Source organism: Xyrauchen texanus, chromosome 40 (genome assembly GCF_025860055.1).
Source record: "Xyrauchen texanus isolate HMW12.3.18 chromosome 40, RBS_HiC_50CHRs, whole genome shotgun sequence".
NCBI classification, from domain to species: Eukaryota; Metazoa; Chordata; class Actinopteri; order Cypriniformes; family Catostomidae; genus Xyrauchen; species Xyrauchen texanus.
The window spans coordinates 15,925,601-15,944,500 of NC_068315.1; the positions used below are offsets into that span (position 1 = coordinate 15,925,601).

At 38.7% G+C, this 18,900-nt stretch overlaps 1 protein-coding gene across 4 annotated transcripts in view; it reads left to right on the plus strand.

Moving 5' to 3' along the window:
- The first annotated feature begins 444 nt into the window (after nucleotides 1-444).
- LOC127633576 (F-box only protein 11) overlaps nucleotides 445-18,900 on the plus strand; it is a 20,073-nt gene continuing 1,617 nt past the window's right edge. Inside the window, exons 1-19 of one of the 4 annotated variants that reach the window (XM_052112781.1) lie at nucleotides 464-597; nucleotides 2,781-2,851; nucleotides 3,380-3,507; nucleotides 3,591-3,672; nucleotides 3,801-3,945; nucleotides 6,560-6,689; nucleotides 9,827-9,910; nucleotides 10,033-10,165; nucleotides 10,256-10,362; nucleotides 10,595-10,706; nucleotides 11,043-11,149; nucleotides 11,458-11,595; nucleotides 11,687-11,904; nucleotides 12,114-12,294; nucleotides 15,056-15,178; nucleotides 15,263-15,348; nucleotides 15,491-15,567; nucleotides 15,738-15,881; nucleotides 17,691-17,801. In XM_052112781.1, the coding sequence (XP_051968741.1) occupies nucleotides 3,400-3,507; nucleotides 3,591-3,672; nucleotides 3,801-3,945; nucleotides 6,560-6,689; nucleotides 9,827-9,910; nucleotides 10,033-10,165; nucleotides 10,256-10,362; nucleotides 10,595-10,706; nucleotides 11,043-11,149; nucleotides 11,458-11,595; nucleotides 11,687-11,904; nucleotides 12,114-12,294; nucleotides 15,056-15,178; nucleotides 15,263-15,348; nucleotides 15,491-15,567; nucleotides 15,738-15,881; nucleotides 17,691-17,801 (2,086 nt within the window). In that variant the 5' untranslated portion in view covers nucleotides 464-597; nucleotides 2,781-2,851; nucleotides 3,380-3,399. Of the gene's footprint in view, nucleotides 748-839; nucleotides 944-2,780; nucleotides 2,852-3,379; nucleotides 3,508-3,590; nucleotides 3,673-3,800; nucleotides 3,946-6,559; nucleotides 6,690-9,826; nucleotides 9,911-10,032; nucleotides 10,166-10,255; nucleotides 10,363-10,594; nucleotides 10,707-11,042; nucleotides 11,150-11,457; nucleotides 11,596-11,686; nucleotides 11,905-12,113; nucleotides 12,295-15,055; nucleotides 15,179-15,262; nucleotides 15,349-15,490; nucleotides 15,568-15,737; nucleotides 15,882-17,690; nucleotides 17,802-18,900 lie in introns of those variants that run through there. The other 3 variants (XM_052112779.1, XM_052112782.1, XM_052112780.1) reach the window with 3 other exon arrangements.

Sequence of the window (18,900 nt, forward strand, 5' to 3'; positions counted from 1 at the left end):
GTGTGGGTGAGACACAGATCGAATTTTAAGTTTTTTAATATATAAATTCCACTTTTTTTGATCAGCCCAACCAGTAAGTGATGAAAAGCTCTAACAAAGCAAAAGGGGAGATTTATAGTAAAAAAAAATAAAAAAAAAGCACTTACATTTTGATCTTTTCCTCGCCCACACCTATCATATCACTATTGAAGATATGCATTTAACCACTGAAGTATGAATTACTTTTATGCTGCCTTAATATGATTTTTGTAGCTTCAAATGTCTGGTCACCATTCACTTGCATTGTAAGGACCTACAGAGCTGAGATATTCTTTTAAACATCTTCATTTGTAGGTGATTAAATGATGAGGGAATGTTTTATTTCTTCAATAAGATCAATGTTACTTTTACAGAATATTAGCAGTGCCCCCTTGTGCATGTTTACCGTGTTAATGGCTCCTCCTGCTAGAGAGAGAGAGACACGGAGCTCAGCACAGGGGGGAGCTGTCTGAAAAAACACCACCAACACCCCGAATAAGAAAAACTGCCCCGGGTTGGTGTCATTTTTGGCGTAGACGGCTAATTTGACTTGTTTCAGACCAGAGATTTGTGTAAATGGTAAGAACGTAGCGATAAGGTCAGAGGGAAGTATATTTTTCTGGGTAAAGTCACCTCGCCAAATGAACTCCGTCAGAGCGAGCAGCAGGAGACCCAGGCGAGTGTCGAGGCCGCGCCCGGTGCAGCCGGAAAGAAACAACGCAGAAAGAGGTGAGACGGGGGTCTTTAATCCAACAACGCGTCAATGTAGTTCCGTGTCGTGTGCGGCACATTCTCTATCTGGCCCTACACGGTTAGTGTGGAGCCCTACGGCCTGATTACATGGGCTTGTGTGAAGAGCGTAGAGGCTTATATATACAGGCCAGGCCGCGCTTTGTTTGGGCTTCACGAGCCAGAACCGTATACGGTTAGCTTTTTACATACTTTGTCACCTTTCAGTGTTTGCGTTCAGCTTAGAAACAAAGTGGCAGGGTAAAAGTATATTTATCTAAATTAAACCCCCCTCTCTTGGTTTTTAGTTAAAATAGGGACGTGGGACGTGAATATTGACAGGAAAATCTGCGCTGCGTAGCTGCTTGCATCCAGTTTGGGCTGCAATTGATATTGTGTCCCTGACACACAACACTATCCATTGACGAATAACACACAAGTTGGCTACTTCACCATATTAACATGTTGAGCAATGTTAGCTGCATTGTGTTTATGTATATGTTATAGTAGTGGCAGTAGTTTTAAAGTTACACTGTGTTTACTTTACACACTCGTATGTAGCAACGCTAGCAAATGTGAATAGCTGCGCAGTTGGGCTCACAACGTTATTGAATAAAAGCTGTAATGACTGTTTTGTTCGAGATGTGTATAATTGCAAATCATAATGTTTGTTTGGGTGGTTTTTGTTGCGGGCTTTAGATGGTTCGGACAAGGCCCTGGTTTGTGCAATAGAGGTGCATCTACGATGATCAATCAGAAACCTTTGTCTCCACATTTAGCTGGGTTACAGACCACCACTGATAGACTTTTAGATCTTGTTTGGTAAATCTATTGATGAAGTGTAAAAATGCATCAGGTTTTCATAGATGGGTTGCTGTTTTCTGCTCATCAAGCATTTAATAGGCCGTACTAGTTGAGGATCAGTAGTGATCATACGATTAACAGATGAATAGATTACATTGTGTGTAGACTAATTTTTGTGTTTGACAAAACATATGATGTAGCTAATAGGTGATATGTTTGCATTTATAGTTTACATCAATGGAAACGCCAGCCTTAGCAGTGTCCATTGACCTGAGAGTGTGAAGTAAATATACACTCTCCCTTAAAATGTAATAAGGTTAATTATTCATTGAGATAAGTGTGCTCATGCAAACATTCAACATGTAACTGGACCTTTTTAATAAGGGTGCACAAAGTTTTGTTTGTGTATTAACTTTAGATTACTTTGAACACTTGGCAGTGTAAATTAATTTTACTGTCCACGGTAGAGGTAGACCGATATATTGTTTTACCGATAATTCAGTCCCGGTAGTTGCTTTTTGGAACTACCGTTCTAGGCAAAAATCATGTCGATAGTTGCCATTTGATAGTTTTTTCATAATTTCAAAATAAAGAGTCCCTGTTTTGTTTCCGGCTTGTTTATACTTACAAGTCTCGTGTTATGCACCAAATCTTAATTTATTTCTCGTTATTTTGGTTAAACACTAAACTGCATCTGGGATTTTATTAATTTAGGACTCCTTTTTCTGTACCTGTCATATATTGACATTTGATACATTTATTTTACAAACTATCAGGCCATTAATTGGTTATCTGCCTTTCCCACAACCTTAGTTATTGTATATGCAAAATCCACTATCGTTCCATCTCTACGCCACACAATTGTCCTGTTTCTCATATCTGTGTAAGGCGAAGAGGAAGAGCATATTCTCCATGACAAACTGCTTAGTTTTTATACCACTTTCTTAAATGTGGATGCTTATTGGATGCATATGTAGACAGACGAAGAGACAGAGATAAATCAGTCTCTTGTAAACAGCACCTCTTGAACAGATTAGGGTTTAATGTCATGCTTGGCATGGTGTTGTTTTTTTTGGCCAGATGCACTTTAGATGTCTGGCTGTCTTGTCATTTATAAGTTGATTGGTGCCAGTTGTCCAATCAGCTGTGAGTTGCCACAAATTTCGAGACAGTTCAGAGTGCAGCTTTATCCACTTGTCTCATCTTTCACTTTTGGATGTTGTCTCCAGGTGCCAAATTGTGCTTTTGGAAAGGACAGACTGTAAGCCTCTCAGGTGATCAGTACTTCAGATATTGACAGGTAGGTAGGGTACTCGCACACACAAACAGATGAACAGCTAGGGCACTTGCTGACATTTGTAGTTGATGAAAGAGAAGGATACAAAAATGCAGATGTTGTACCTTACCAGGATCAAGATTCAGGTAAGGTACAAGCTTCAGGTATTCAACCTTTTGTAAATATGTGTAACGTTCTCCCCAACGGATGTGTGGAAGTTGTTGTCTGTAATGCTATACTTTAGGAGAGGGCCATTGAAGTTGTTTTAGTTGCTGGCTGTTTGCCTTGTCAGAGTTGATCTGTCATTACATTCATGTCTTGCTTGTTACCACCAATCCACTTTGCACCTTTTTTGTGGGCTTCCCTTTGGCTCTTAGGTAAACTGCTTAGGGTTTTCTCTAAGTTAATCGCATTGTTCCTACAGGCATAGTTTACTGCGTGCACACATGGATGTCAGGAGTGTGTGGGGGAACTTGGAATTGAGCTTGTGTAGGGCAGGTTTAAATATGTCTTGCTGAATGAAGCTTTTTTTTTCTGCTTTTGTTTCTGTAGATGAGGACATCCCTGCAGATATGGTTGCAGAAGAATCTGGTCCAGGAGCTCAAAACAGTCCATACCAACTCCGCAGAAAGTCCCTGTTGCCTAAAAGAACCGTGTGCCCCACAAAAAGCAGTATGGAGGTAAAGACTCAAGCTGATCCGTCTTCTGACATCTTTTTCAACCAAAAAGTGTATTAGAAATGTTATGTTATTTATGCTTGTAGGGAGCCTCCACTTCAGCCACAGAAAATTTTGGTCACCGAGCGAAACGTGCAAGAGTATCAGGAAAATCCCAAGACCTGCCAGGTGAGAATGTTATAATGAGTTTTCCACCAAAAGTGGTCTCTATCACTTGAGTGCAAGTATGGTATATTAAAAATTTGCTTTTCCTAAGCAGTGTAGTTAAAATTCGTTCTCCTGTTGTCTTACTTCAGCTGCCCCTGCAGAGCAGTATCTTCAAGAGAAGCTTCCAGATGAAGTCGTTCTAAAAATCTTCTCCTACCTGCTGGAACAGGACCTGTGCCAGGCTGCCTGCGTATGCAAGCGATTCAGTGAGCTTGCAAATGACCCCATTCTCTGGTGAGAATTTTTAGATACATTAGATTGGCTTGCAGATACATGGACTTTTTCCCATAACTGTAGTGGAGTTTTTGTTAGGAGTCTGTGAAGGTCTCAGGAGGCTTGGGTTATTGATGATCCAATAGACTAAAACACATGGCAATATGCACAGAGGATGTATGTCCATAACATCACTAAACAGTAGGGCTAGGCCATATCTAAGAAATGTGTTTGCTGAGGGATCTGTGAATATAATTGCTTTGCTTTTTATACTTGAGTTCATTTGTTGAAACAGAAAACTTAAACCAAAAATATTTCTAAATTTAAACTGCACTTCAAACCAAATGAAAAAGCAATTAAAATAACAAAGGTGTGTGTGTGTGTGTGTGTGTGTGTGTGTGTGTGTGTGTGTGTGTGTGTATTATATACGTATTTAACCACCCTTCCATTTAATGTCACATGACTATCCGTCTATGACAACAGATGAAAAAAGACTAGTAGGCAATATATTAATATCTAAATATTAGAAATGGAAATAAAATGAACATAACTTCAAGCGCCTCTTGAGATAGTGTGAGGTCATTCTCATAGACCAGGGGTGGGGAACTTTTTTTTTTCCATTAAGGGCCATTTGAGTATTTAACTATTGCTTGCAATTTCTGATTGTGGGTTGAAATTAATGTACGCATTCAGTTACGTGCTCACACACCAAAAACACTAAAAGGTCTGTCTGTTATACAATATTTTATGTTGTTCAGTGGCAGGCCATGCATTTAAAGTCTAGGCCTTCAGTGTGATTCATGCCATTAAGAAAACTTAGTCTCACAATGAATAAGACACCCTATGTCTTTGGGCATAATACATTATGTCGCAGCTAACTAATAATACCAACTGACATTTTAAAAACTAATGACATTTGCTCAAGCCAGCCTAATTTTAACTGCAGCATGTCTGATTTGTGAAATGAAACGAACAGACATTCAATAATCATAATTTTTCATATGAATCTTCCAAGGAGGTCTATAATACTTGGAAAAATCTATCTAATAATATTTGCGATTTAAATGTTGCTTGCAATACAGTTTGTTTAGTCAGAGTACACGGTTATTCTGCGTTCCATTCAAGTTGGATGTGGGATATTCGCCTGATATTCGGAAGATGACGTTTAAGGGAAAAAAAGCTGTACCACTCTCGTTAGCTTAGCAGAGGTTTTATTCTCATTAGAGATATCTCCTAGCAACCCAACTGATAAACAATGCTGCAGTGCTGGCATTTGTGCTTCAGGTGTACGATTATCAAAAGAGATTATAATGTTTTATACACCTGTTTCTGCAGGCGTTTGTTAAACGAGCTTTAACATAATGCAATTTGGAAACAAACTAATTTATCGATATTATTTAATAAAGTTAAAGTTTGTCACTTTGTATATCTCCCCGAGTGTCGACATGTTTGTGTGACATCATGCCCTTGCATCTCGGCGAAATTGGAGTTGAGTATTTCTGCACTAGCCAACAAGTTGTATTTCTTACTTCAAGATGCATTCCATTGCATCCTAGTAGGAAGTTGTAAAATCCGACTTTCCGAGTTGAATGGAATGAAGCACTACTTTTCAAAACTTGATCTTACACTGAATGCTCAGCCTAATTTACACTTCGTAAACTCCTGATGTTGCTATAACAATGCAAAAAGCACTTACCAATTTACTTGAAGTGAAAATCAGTCCTCCTTTCCTGTTTAATAAATTAAGCAATCACACGGTCATGCAGAACATCTCATGTTTTTAAATCCATAAGGATCTCTTTCTCAGTGGCGGTAGCGGCAGTTATGACAATCTCACGCTCTTTGCTTTCAAATTACATTACTTTAAGTGTGATTGCGTCAGTCAAGGCCAGCTAGAAGGTCTTGACCGGGATGTCTCCTAAAGATCACACCCACCAAGAACAAATAAATAAATCTGATTGGCTGATGAATCTGACTTTAGTTGCCCATTCATTTGCACTGTTGAGGAATTCTGAAGGCCTGACGGGGTGGAGCTCAAACTCACTCTCTGCTTCAGGCATGCCATTTGTGAAAAAGTTCTCACACTTCGCTGGTAAGCATCAAGGAATACATTCTGACTGGATACACTATTTATTTTTCTCTATTTGTTTGTAGATTAAGTAATTACAGAAAAGTGGTGGTGGTATAGTGGGCTAAGGCACTGAACTGGTAAGCAGAAGGTTGTTGCTTCGATCCCCATAGCCAGTGTCCTTGAGCAAGGCACTTAACTCCAGGTTGCTCCGGGGGGATTGTCCCTGTATTAAGGGCACTGTAATCGCTTTGAATAAATGTAAATGTAATGTAAATATAAAAGATGATCATTCTCATTGAAAGAGTTTAAAACCAGACATTGTTGGCAGTTGCGCACTGTCTCCATGTTTAAATAAATTGTGATTAGACACAATATGGAACCGCCTTTCTGTGCTGCAAGCCCCACCTCCTGCGTCTCAAGCCCGGGACAAAAGTACAGTTGTCCCCCTGTTGGTCCTGTCCACCACCAATATGTTTAGTAAATGGAGTATGATTAGAATTGCTTCAGATGGTCCTGATCTGAGAAGTTTAATGATAGTGATGGTTTTGTCTGTTTGTTTCATAGGAAGAGACTGTACATGGAAGTATTTGAATACACGCGACCCATGATGCATCCAGAGCCGGGAAAGTTCTACCAAATCAACCCCGAAGAATATGAGCAGCCCAACCCGTGGAAGGAGAGCTTTCAGCAGTTGGTATGAAGTTGCTCTGTATTTTTTTTCTAAAGGCCTGGGTATACTTTGTTTTTTGTGCACTCCTGATTGGATTGCGACCAGTTGACCACTTTGCCTGTCAAAGTATACTCTTCTGACTGCGAACGAATATGAACATGTTCATGTACACTACAACTGCTTTGCTATACTCTTTTAGCAAAGTCAACGGCAGGTACAGGTAGGGATGCCGCGGTGTCAGTTTTTGAAGAGGAGATTACCATCTGAGAAAAAATGTACGCGGTAAACCGGTTTTACAATTATTTGCAATTTTTCATTATGCAACAGCAGTGATGTGAAAAATGCATATCATATAACAATTGAACTTCTTAGGGGACGTATTTGTGGGAGATATGTGGATGCTAAGGGCATTCCTAAAACAAAATAAAAAAACCTGGTAAATACACAAAAAATAAATAAGTGCTATATAATAGATGCTTCAATCTAGAGCACAACACCGCTTATGTGCATACAGAGCTCAGTGATGTGCTTCAATGTAAATGGAGTGCTTCAAAAGTGCGTAAATGGAGTGCTTCAAAAGTGCATAAATGCAAGATTATTGTGGGTGAGCAACATGTAGCCTAGTTCAAGACATCCAAAAGTTTTTTCTTCAACAGTTTATTAAAGAAATCCGTTGTCTGTCAGACACCCCAACATAAAGAATCGGCAACAGACTCTCTCTTAATCTCAACAGAAATTACTGTCCACAACACCTTACAATTAAACCTGTAGACTATGCATATTAATGGGAACATTGCTCACAGCAGGCAATTTAAAGTCTGATCATTATTAAAATGTTTTTTTGGTGAATGCACCGTCAGCACACTTAAACGTAACAAAAAGAAGCATCTTTTAATTCATCACTTTTTAAAATCGCCACAGCTAAAAATATTAAACTCACTAGTTTGTTACTGGATGACTAGTGGAGCATCCTGTCCCATTTGTAGGATGTTTCTTTCCATGACTTAATTTGACTTCCATGATAATTTACATCCATCATCGTCTTTAGTCAGTTATTTAAGTGAAGTGAAAGTTCATGTTCAGTCTCCGACACCTGGCTAAGCACCACGCGGCCACCCTCCGTAATCAAAGCAAGAGCTCCAGTACCCAAACAGGCACAAGAGTTTTCACATTTAGGCTTGCCATGTCTAAAAGTATTTTGCGGTTTAACCGTGGATTCTGAATTATTGCGGTTAAGTTAACTTTGACGTTTTTAATCGCGGTTAATAGTGAAACCGTTTAGGGGGGCCTGGGTTGCTCAGTGGTAAAAGATGCAGGCTACAACCCCTGGAGTCGCTAGTTCGAATCCCAGGGCGTGCTGATTGACTCCAGCCAGGTCTCCTTAAACTTTTTGAGCACAAACCATGAAAATGACATACCTGAACTTAAATTGTTGTATTTACTGGACCCTTTGGACTATGGACACAGTTATAGTATCTTTTGAAAGAATACACTTTGGGCTTTATTTCCCAGAATTAATATATTTTGTTATTGTTTTAAAGTTAGAGAAGCTTAAGTTTATATTAATGGAAATATTGTGTGCTGAACATGGTTTTTATAATCTAAAAAAAACCAATATATAATAGTACCAAGACAACCAAGAAATGCAATGGTCTCAAAGCCACAATTCTGAAGAAATTATGTTTCAAATTTGAAGATGATCTAACAAAAAATTTAGTTCCTGCAAGCTTTTTTCTCTGTAAAATTTCTGGAAGCGTACAGAGTAAAATTAAGGCTACGCTTTTCAAGACGACACAAAGTCTGACTGCACTGCTTGGCTATTATGAATAAAACTATGCTGCATTTTTAAAAATAGACTATGGAGACAGGCTCATTTTGTTTACGGGACTCTTATTATATAGTTTACAACATGATTGCTGCTCAGATTGCATAGTTTGTTGAAGAATGATGACTAATTGTAATTCTTTCAGGCGAGATCTCATGTAAACAATAGAGAATATATCAATATTTCTCAGATTTAGCACTTTTATGGACAAAAAGTGCTATTGGATGTTTTTCAATGAACGATTGTCATGGACAATTGACCCACGTGTGGCGAACTGTATTCATCTGGCGATCGCGTTTTCATAACAAAGATATGAAGTCCAGTTTTGATATTGCATGTTTTCATTTGTACTCCTGGCACAAATAACTAAATTGCTGTTTCTGGAGCATTGCTATCATGAAACCGAGATCGGATATCAATGTTGAACCATTTGACCTTTTGAAAAGATGTATAATTTGTTCACATTGCTTAAATTTAATATATAATTTACCGTCTATAAATGTAATTCGAGTGACGTCACAATCATGTGCGGGCGATTGCGTATCAAAAGGTTAACAACCAAATTGGCCCGGTTGCTAGGAAGGGTAGAGTCACACAGGGTAACCTCCTCGTGGTCGCTATAATGTGGTTCGTTCTCAGTGGGGCACGTGGTGAGTTGTGCATGGATGCCGCGGTGGATGGCGTGAAGCCTCCACACGCACCATGTCTCCGTGGCAACGCGCTCAACAATCCATGTGATAACATGCGCAGGTTGACGGTGTCAAACGCGGAGGCAGCTGGGATTCGTCCTCTGCAACCTGGATTGAGGGGAATCACTATGTGACCACGAGGACTTAAAAAAAAGCACATTGGGATTTGGGCATGCCAAGTTGGGAGAAAAAAAATTGTGAAACCGTATAATCGCGGCATCCCTAGGCATTTGCGCAACGATGCTCACAGAACTGTCCGCGTGTCGAGAAATCCGTTCGCACAGGCTGCTGATGATGATGAAGTTTGGATCACACATACTGTGCACAAACTGATCTCCAACGCGGAAAGTATACTTTGGCCATAAGACTGTGTATGGATGATTTTTCCAGTGTGATGCCATTTGTTTTGTAATTGTCACAGGGTAAAAAGGCTTTCAACTCAAATGTCATATCTAAGGCCCTCTGGATCTAGTATTCAATTGTTTCTTGGGTGATCCAATCACAAATGGCAGACCAGTTGTGACCACTTACTCTGCTCACCAGAGACTATTAATACCAGGGCCTGAAATGTAACACAACAGAATCTGGAAAATGTTCATGGAGTCATTTGTTTAAGCCTCTGCTTTTGTGTTTTTCTTCTTGCACAGTATAAAGGAGCACATGTAAAGCCTGGATTTGCAGAACACTTTTATAGTAATCCAGCCAGATATAAAGGCAGAGAGAATATGCTGGTATGGTCCTTTAACCTATAATGAATTTCCTTTTTGCAGTTTAATTTCTTTAAACAAAATTCAGTACATCCATTGAACCATTTTCAGCTCCACTGTGATGGCAATGTTTTTATGGTTTTCAGTATTATGACACCATTGAGGATGCACTGGGAGGGGTGCAGGAGGCCCATTTTGATGGCCTGATATTTGTCCATTCTGGCATTTACACAGATGAATGGATCTACATTGAGTCCCCCATCACAATGATTGGCGCAGGTGAACAAGATGAACCTTATTTTACCTAATGCTTTTACATCGTACAATTTTCAGCCTTTACCTTGTACACCCCTGTTTTCATCCATTCAGCCTCAGGGAAGGTAGCTGACAAGGTTGTCATTGAAAACACTAGAGATTCAACGTTTGTGTTTATGGAGGGATCTGAAGATGCATATGTGGGCTACATGACCATCAGAGTAAGTCTAACAGATTTTTCTATTGCATTTAGGTTATTTAAATATTTGTATTATTTCTCAGCACATTATCTTCTCTATTCAGCCCTCTTCAGTGATCGCATTAGTAAATAACTTCGGGCATCTATTTGATAATGCTGCTGGCTCTTTTCTTATTCACCCAAGACAATTGATTCTTTGTATAAGAAATTGCTGCATAACTGTTTCTTGATCCTATGTATTATTTTAACCACAGTTCAACCCTGATGATAAATCAGCCCAGCACCATAATGCTCACCACTGTTTGGAGATCACGGTTAATTGCAGTCCCAACATTGACCACTGTGTCATCCGCAGCACCTGCACAGGTACATTCCACTTAGTCGATACAACGCAAACAACCATGAATATCATGCCATAAAGCATTTAGGAAATATTGTCCCTGACAACTAGCTATTTAGATTAGTGCAATGTTAGGATATATTATGATACAAAATCTTTTAATTGGGGGCTCTTAAAAGATTTTGTATCAAGATGTGTCCTGACATCACAGTAATATGGGTAGTTAGGTGTCAGGGACAAATATTTTTCCTAAATGCTTTATGATTTTGATATTCAACATATTTATTTTGATAAATGTGTCACATTAACAAATGAATAATTTCTCTCTTCCTCTCTATCTCTCTCTGTAACTGTCTGCACAGTGGGGTCAGCTGTGTGTGTAAGTGGTCAGGGTGCCGGTCCTACCATTAAACACTGCAACATCAGTGATTGTGAAAACGTTGGGCTGTACATCACTGATCATGCTCAAGTAAAAATCTTCAATGTCTATTTGTACAATTACATAGTGGTTAAATGAGAAAAAAAAATAAAGAACAAGTGGATTTTGATGGCATGTTTGGTGAAATTATCTAGTGAGAATATTGCATATCACAGATTATGTAACTTATTCTGTGTATTACATCATTCAGTTGCAGACCAGACTATTACATTATCTACTGACAGCTGGTTTTAGTATTTATCACTATATTTATGTTCTATAATCAAGGTATGTTTTATATTGTTTTTTGCATCTAAAAGAAATCTTCCAAAACATTTAACTGTGCTGCTTTGTTACAGGGTATTTATGAAGATAATGAAATCTCAAACAATGCGCTTGCGGGAATCTGGGTTAAAAACCACGGCAATCCTATCATCAGACGTAATCATATCCACCATGGCAGAGATGTAGGAGTGTTCACCTTTGACCATGGCATGGTAATTACGTCAGACATCTGTTAGTTCAATGAGACTATCTATTTTGGCCAGTACTCTGTAAGTTGATTTGTCTCTCTGTCCCCCTCTGCAGGGCTACTTTGAGAGCTGTAATATCCATAGGAACAGGATTGCAGGATTTGAGGTTAAAGCATATGCTAACCCGACTGTGGTACGTTGTGAAATACACCATGGCCAAACAGGGGGCATCTATGTACATGAGAAAGGCAGAGGCCAGTTCATAGAAAATAAAATATATGCCAATAACTTTGCTGGTGTGTGGATCACCTCAAACAGTGACCCAACTATAAGGTCAGTATTTCTTGTCCCCACTGACTGATTATGGAAATTCTTTTTTAAAGCCAAATTGGTATAAATCATTCATGCTATTTTTAGGCTTGAAAATAATTAGTATTTTTCATATTTTGGATTTGACATAAATTAGTTAAACACACTGTGAATTGTGGATGATATGCTGTCTTGTTGATTAGTTTTAAATAAGCTGTCTGCTCTTATTCTAGGGGAAATGCCATCTTTAATGGCAACCAAGGAGGCGTTTACATATTTGGTGATGGGAGGGGCCTCATTGAGGGAAATGATATTTATGGAAATGCCCTTGCTGGCATTCAGATCAGAACGAACAGCTGTCCTATAGTGAGACACAACAAGATCCATGATGGGCAGCATGGAGGAATCTATGTGGTAAATACGCACAATAATTTATTTACTTGTTCAGCACTGATCATAATACAGGAAGGATCATGGACAGAACGATAATGTACACACAATCTATACTGTATAAACATGCATATTTTGGCACATTCTGATCACAGACCATTTTTATTGTTATTTGTTTATCCAATAAGCCTAACATCTGACCTACCATACATGCAGGCTTGGGTAGTAATAAAAACATTTGTAAATGTTTAATGTAATTATGGTACAAAAAACATTTATCTGTATTCCACTTCAATCATTAAAAAAAGCTGCAATCAGATTATCGATATATTTAAAAAAAATAAACAAAACTAGGGATTACTAGCAGAATGGATGAAATCCCACATTCTCAGAAGACAGTGGGTTGTGCATTATTGCGCTCTCAGGGCGTTTTCACACCTGGCTCGTTTGGTGCATTTGTTTTCAGAACCTGGTGCGTTTTATCCTTTAGTTTGGTTTGTTTAGGCATATTGCATAGCAATCACACTCGGATCTGTACTAAAACAATCGCTCCGAGATTCGCTTATGGTGAGAATGCAATCTGACAAAACAGACCAATGAACAAAGCAATATCCCCATTAAAACCATGAACATACCTGATGGATCTTATGAGAAGAGAGCTGTAGGTCAGCTTATCACTGTAATTCATCATCAAAATATGGATATAGCCTTTTGGCGACTATATAAGACATCATTGCATGTTTAATATAAGAGCTGTTTTTCATTCCTGAGGTAGAGTGCATCTGGAAATTATTCACAGCGCTTCACTTATTCCACATTGTTATGTTTCAGCCTTATTCTAAAATTGATTAAATTCATTATTTTCCTCAATTCTACAAACAATACCCCATAATGACAACGTGAAAGAAGTTTGGTTGAAATCTTGGCAAATTTATAAAAAATAAAAACCATCCTGTTCCCACTGATTATCCTTGAGATGTTTCTACAACTTGATTGGAGTCCAGCTGTGGTAAATTCAGTTGATTGTACATGATTTGGAAAGCCGCACACCTGTCTATACAAGGCCCCACAGTTAACAGTGCATGTCAGAGCACAAACCAAGCCATGAAGTCCAAGGAATTGTCTGTAGACCTCAGACACAGGATTGTATCGAGGCACAGATCTGGGGAAGAGTACAGAAAAATGTCTGCAGCATTGAAGGTCCCAATGAGCACAGTGGCCTCCATCATCCGTAAATGGAAGAAGATTGGAACCACCAGGACAATTCCTAGAGCTGGCCGCTCGGCCAAAGTGAGTGATTGGGAGAGAAGGGTCTTAGTCAGGGAGGTGACCAAGAACCCGATGGTCACTCTGTCAGAGCTCCAGCATTTCTCTGTGGAGGGAGGAGAACCTTTCAGAAGAACAACCATCTCTGCAGCACTCCACCAATCAGGCCTGTATAGTAGAGTGGCCAGACAGAATCCACTCCTCCAGTAAAAGGCACATGACAGCCTGCCTGGAGTTTGCCAAAAGGCACCTGAAGGACTCTCAGTCCATGAGAAACAAAAGATTGTACTCTTTGGCCTGAATGGCAAGCATCATGTCTGGAGGAAACCAGGCTCCGCTCATCACCTGGCCAATACCATCCCTACAGTGAAGCATGGTGGTGGCAGCATCATGCTGTGGGGATGTTTTTCAGCGGCAGGAACTGGGAGACTAGTCAGGATCGAGGGAAAGATTAATGCAGCAATGTACAGACATCCTTGATGAAAACCTGCTCCAGAGCGCTCTGGACCTCAGACTGGGGCGAATGTTCATCTGCCAAGATAACAAAGGAGTGGCTACGGTACAACTCTGTGAATGTCCTTGAGTGGCCCAGCCAGAGCCCAGACTTGAATACGACTGAACATCTCTGGAGAGATCTGAAAATGGCTGTGCACCAATGCTCCCCATCCAACCTGATGGAGCTTGAGAGGTCCTGTAAAGAAGAATGGGATAAACTGCCCAAAAATAGGTGTGCCAAGCTTGTAGCATACACAAAAATATTTGAGGCTGTAATTGGTGTCAAAGGTGCTTCAACAAAGTATTGAGCAAAGGCTGTGACTACTTATGTACATTGTGCAAATTTGTAATACAATTTGCAAAGATTTCAAACAAACTAATTTCACATGGTCATTATGGGGTAATGTTTGAAGAATTTTGAGGAAAATAATGAATTTAATCCATTTTGGAATAAGGCTGTAACATAACAAAATGTGGAAAAAGTGAAGCGCTGTGAATACTTTACAGATGCACTGTAAATTTAGTACAATTGCATTTCTCTTTTGGATAGCGGCAGAGGTAGGATTGTGCAGGCAACTTTTTGACACAATTTTATGTGGTGCTGTGTGTGTGCATGTGTGTGAGAGAGAGGGTTAGCTCTGTGACAGAGCTTTTACTGGTTTATCATTTTAACAGGTATATCAATGGATGCGCCAAATATATTGTGACCAATAGGGGACAGCTTGCTCACGTGTGACTTTATTGACACAGTTTTGGTAGTTTTGAAATGTTACCTTGTGAAAGCGAACCTAACCAAGAAGAAAATGTAACAAGTTTAGCCTCCGTTTCGGTTCAAATCAAATGAGCTACAGGTCTGAAAATGCCCTCACTTGTACACATGTAACTTGGCCTACTCATCAATTTGGCTTACATTTGTTGTTTATTGTTAAACAACAATGTTTTAAGCAATAGTATAGTAACTTGGTTAATTGTTTAATGTCTACATCACTAGTCTGTTCTATCAATTTACTTTGGTTGTCTTTAGCATGAAAAAGGCCAGGGTGTAATAGAGGAGAATGAGGTGTACAGCAACACTCTGGCAGGTGTGTGGGTGACTACAGGAAGCACACCAGTGCTCAGGAGGAACAGGATACACAGCGGCAAACAGGTTTGAGATTTTAAATTGACTTTGATCTCATTCTGGCTTCATTCTTCCCTGTTCTAAAGTTAATATTGTTATTTCTCTGAAAAGGTTGGGGTGTATTTCTACGACAATGGACACGGAGTACTGGAAGATAATGATATCTACAATCACATGTACTCTGGAGTCCAGATCAGGTAGGAAGTAATTGCATTTCTGCTCTGAGGGAACAAAGAGTTTTTCAAGACTCTTGAAAGTAAAAATCGTAATGCATTTTTATATTGGATGCATTGTACAGGATTGATTTTTTTTTTTTTTCTTTTCTTTTTGTAAACCAAGAACTGGAAGCAATCCAAAAATCAGAAGAAACAAAATTTGGGGAGGGCAAAATGGGGGCATCCTTGTTTACAACTCGGGTAAGTTCTGTGTCTGCCTCCTGTTTCTTCATTTGTCTCTTACTCATGAAGCATTTATAAATACTCTAAACAGATTTGTGCTTTTGTTACATTGTGCTGCCAAGTTATGAGAGAGGCAAGGGTCTCTGCTTGTTGTTTATATTTAACATGATGCGGTGGTTTGTTATTAGGGCTTGGCTTCATCGAAGACAATGAGATCTTTGATAATGCCATGGCGGGCGTGTGGATTAAGACGGACAGCAACCCCACGCTGCGCAGGAATAAGATCCACGATGGTCGGGATGGGGGGATTTGCATATTCAATGGTGGGAGGGGTAAGAATGGAAGATCTCTTTGTAAAGTATAGGAAATGCTATACCAGATGAGGCTAATATATACAGGGTTCGTACAAGGTGCTTAAAGTGCTTTAAGTACTTGAATTTGGCTTTTTCAAATTGAAGTCCTGGAAAACCCTTGAAAATAGTCATTTTTAACAATAAGTGCTTAAAGTTGTTCAATTAGAGAAAATCTTAAAATGCATTCCTTAAATCGCTTAATAAATTAAATGTATTTATTTATTTTCGAAAAACACAACAACAGACCACTAGACCACTGCTAATCAGGCAGCACATAGACAGCGCTATCACGTGACGCCTGTTATTTTTGACAGCACTGTTCAAAATGGGCCAATCACAAGCAAGTGTTAATGGAGGATTTAAAAAATATATATATTTTATAGATACTGCTGTGGTGGATTTAGCTAGTATGAATCCTTGCAACTATCAGTTTTAATTACAATTTACTCTCCAGAGTGAAAAAATTGTAATGATTTGAAAGCAGATCAATAGAGGATTCAGTTTTGTGAGCCGTCTAGTGCCCCCTTCAGTAAAGAAATCTTTGTCTCTCACAAAATAGGTTATTTCTGACAACATGTGTCAATATCAAAATATGTTGACAAACATGTCCCTTGACTTTTTTTTTAGTCATGAAAAAGCTTTCAAATAGCAAAAAATTGTAATAATAATAAAAACAATTAAATCATTTTATAACCTAACCTTTAATGATTTGAAATGGTTTGACATTGTTTTTGAAAATATATTTGAAATTGTTAATTGCCTGAAATAAACCCCTTCATCTGGCGCACCACTTCTATGACATGTAAAGTTATTTATTTTGTACTTATTTTAAATAAAAGCATTAATGCAAGGCCGAACAAGTGTGCAAAAAAACTAAATTATTATTAATAATTTAAAGTGTTTGATTTCATGGCATTGGTGTTTTCAATGGTAAATCCTTTTCCCCAGCATGTTAAGTTATTAATTCACATTTTAATTAATATTTTCACACAACATATTTGGTATTGTACCCCATTTAATCCTCAAAATGTATTCTTATTCATTTAACCTTTGTTAGTTTTAACTTGCTTTGTTCGTGAAACAAAATTAAATAAAGAACAACAGCCAAGTTGTCCTTTTTATGAATAACAATTAATGTCAACATGTTTCAAAATATTTACCCTCAGCGTTTATAGGCAAAAACTGAACTAAATGGAAAATTTTGTACGTTGGAAAGTCAAAAATGTTTGAGAATAACCCATTTGCAATTTCGGTCAGTTCCTCAAATAAATCTGTTGTGTGACTTTAGAAAACATGGATCACAGCACATGAGTCATATGGACTACTCTTTATGGACCCAGTTATTTTGTTGGAAAGCGAAGTGCACATCAATTTCGTCATGAACCAATAATTGTTAATGTGAGAATATGTAGTTAAAGATGCTCATTGTTGAAATTGTAGTAAGTGTTTAATAAAAATAAATTAACTGCATGGTTCAAATATTTTAATTTAAAATAAACAGAAATAATTTGTTTTAATGCCATCTTGAGCATAGTCCTTGAAAACAAATAAAAATGTGCTTACACGTCCTTGAATTTAACTTTGAATCATCTGTATGAACCCTAATATATAGTATTATAATCAGAGCAGATTCAAAACACAATTTGTTATCATTCACAGATGCTTCACAACACAAAGAAGCAACCCATTTAATGTAATGGATGCATGTACCTATTGCATCTGAATGTTTAATCATTATCAAAGTGTTCCTTATGAAACTAATAGCAGTGTCTGCATATTCATGTTTAGGGCTGTTGGAAGAAAATGACATCTTCAGGAATGCACAGGCTGGTGTTCTCATCAGCACAAACAGCCACCCGGTATTGCGGAAGAACCGGATATTTGACGGTTTTGCTGCAGGTTAGTTGAAGGTTTAGGTCATAGGTGTGTAAGTGCTGCCACAGCGGTGGTCTTCAACACACTATGATTAAGTAATATTCTAATGTCTTAACGTTAAATTGTGCAGTAATGAAGAATTATTTATTGGCTTAGTGTGAAAGAAACATACTCTGGACATATGGAGTTCTGGGGCCCCATTTTAAGAGCAGTAGAACTACGTGCAGCGCTATGCCTTAAGTCATAAGTACAAAGTCAATGGGCATGGACATGAAGTTTTGGCATTTTCTTGCAAGCATGTGCTAAGTCTAGGCGCAAGTGAGTTTGTTGAAATCACTCTTCTAATGGGCTGGGTTAAGTGCAATTAAGTTCTCGGGGGGCCTGGGTAGCTCAGCAAGTAAAGACGCTGACTATGACTCCTAGAGTTGCAAATTTGAATCCAGGGCGCACTGAGTGACTCCAGTCAGACTTCCTATGCAACCAATTGTCCCGGTTGCTTGGGTTAACCTCCTCATGGTTGCTATAATGTGGCTCTCTGTGGGGCGCATGTTGTGTGGATGCCACATAGAATAGCTTGAAGCCTCCACACGCTACAAGCCACATGATAGAAAACGCGGATTGAGGGTCTCAGACGCGGAGGCAACTGAGATTCGTCTGTATTTAAAGTATCCTGGGTCGCATTTCTTTTTATGTTGCATAGTTTTGTTCATGGTTTTCCAGTACATGGACTTGCATCAAGTGACATTATTTTTGTTGTTGATGTCAACATTTCAAGTTTTCTCTCCCTTTTTTAAAAATATAGTGGAGAATCAAATTATGTCCATGACAATCAGAGTTTGGACTTGAACTTCAATACCACCTGCTGGTGGAATCTTCAAACTGCAAATGCAGGAACTGATTTTTGACTTTGTGCTGAAAATAGACCTGCTTTTGAAACATCTTAGTGCAATGACCTATTTCTCAGGAAAATAGAAAATTGCACTTCGAATTAGCACTCTTAACGAAAATGGGATAAGATGTAGCGCAGCGCTTTGCACACTCATGAAAATAGAGCCGCTGTTGTCCATTGGAAATTGGATTTATGTCGTTTGTGCCATGATCTATTCATCCTAGCAACCTCTCA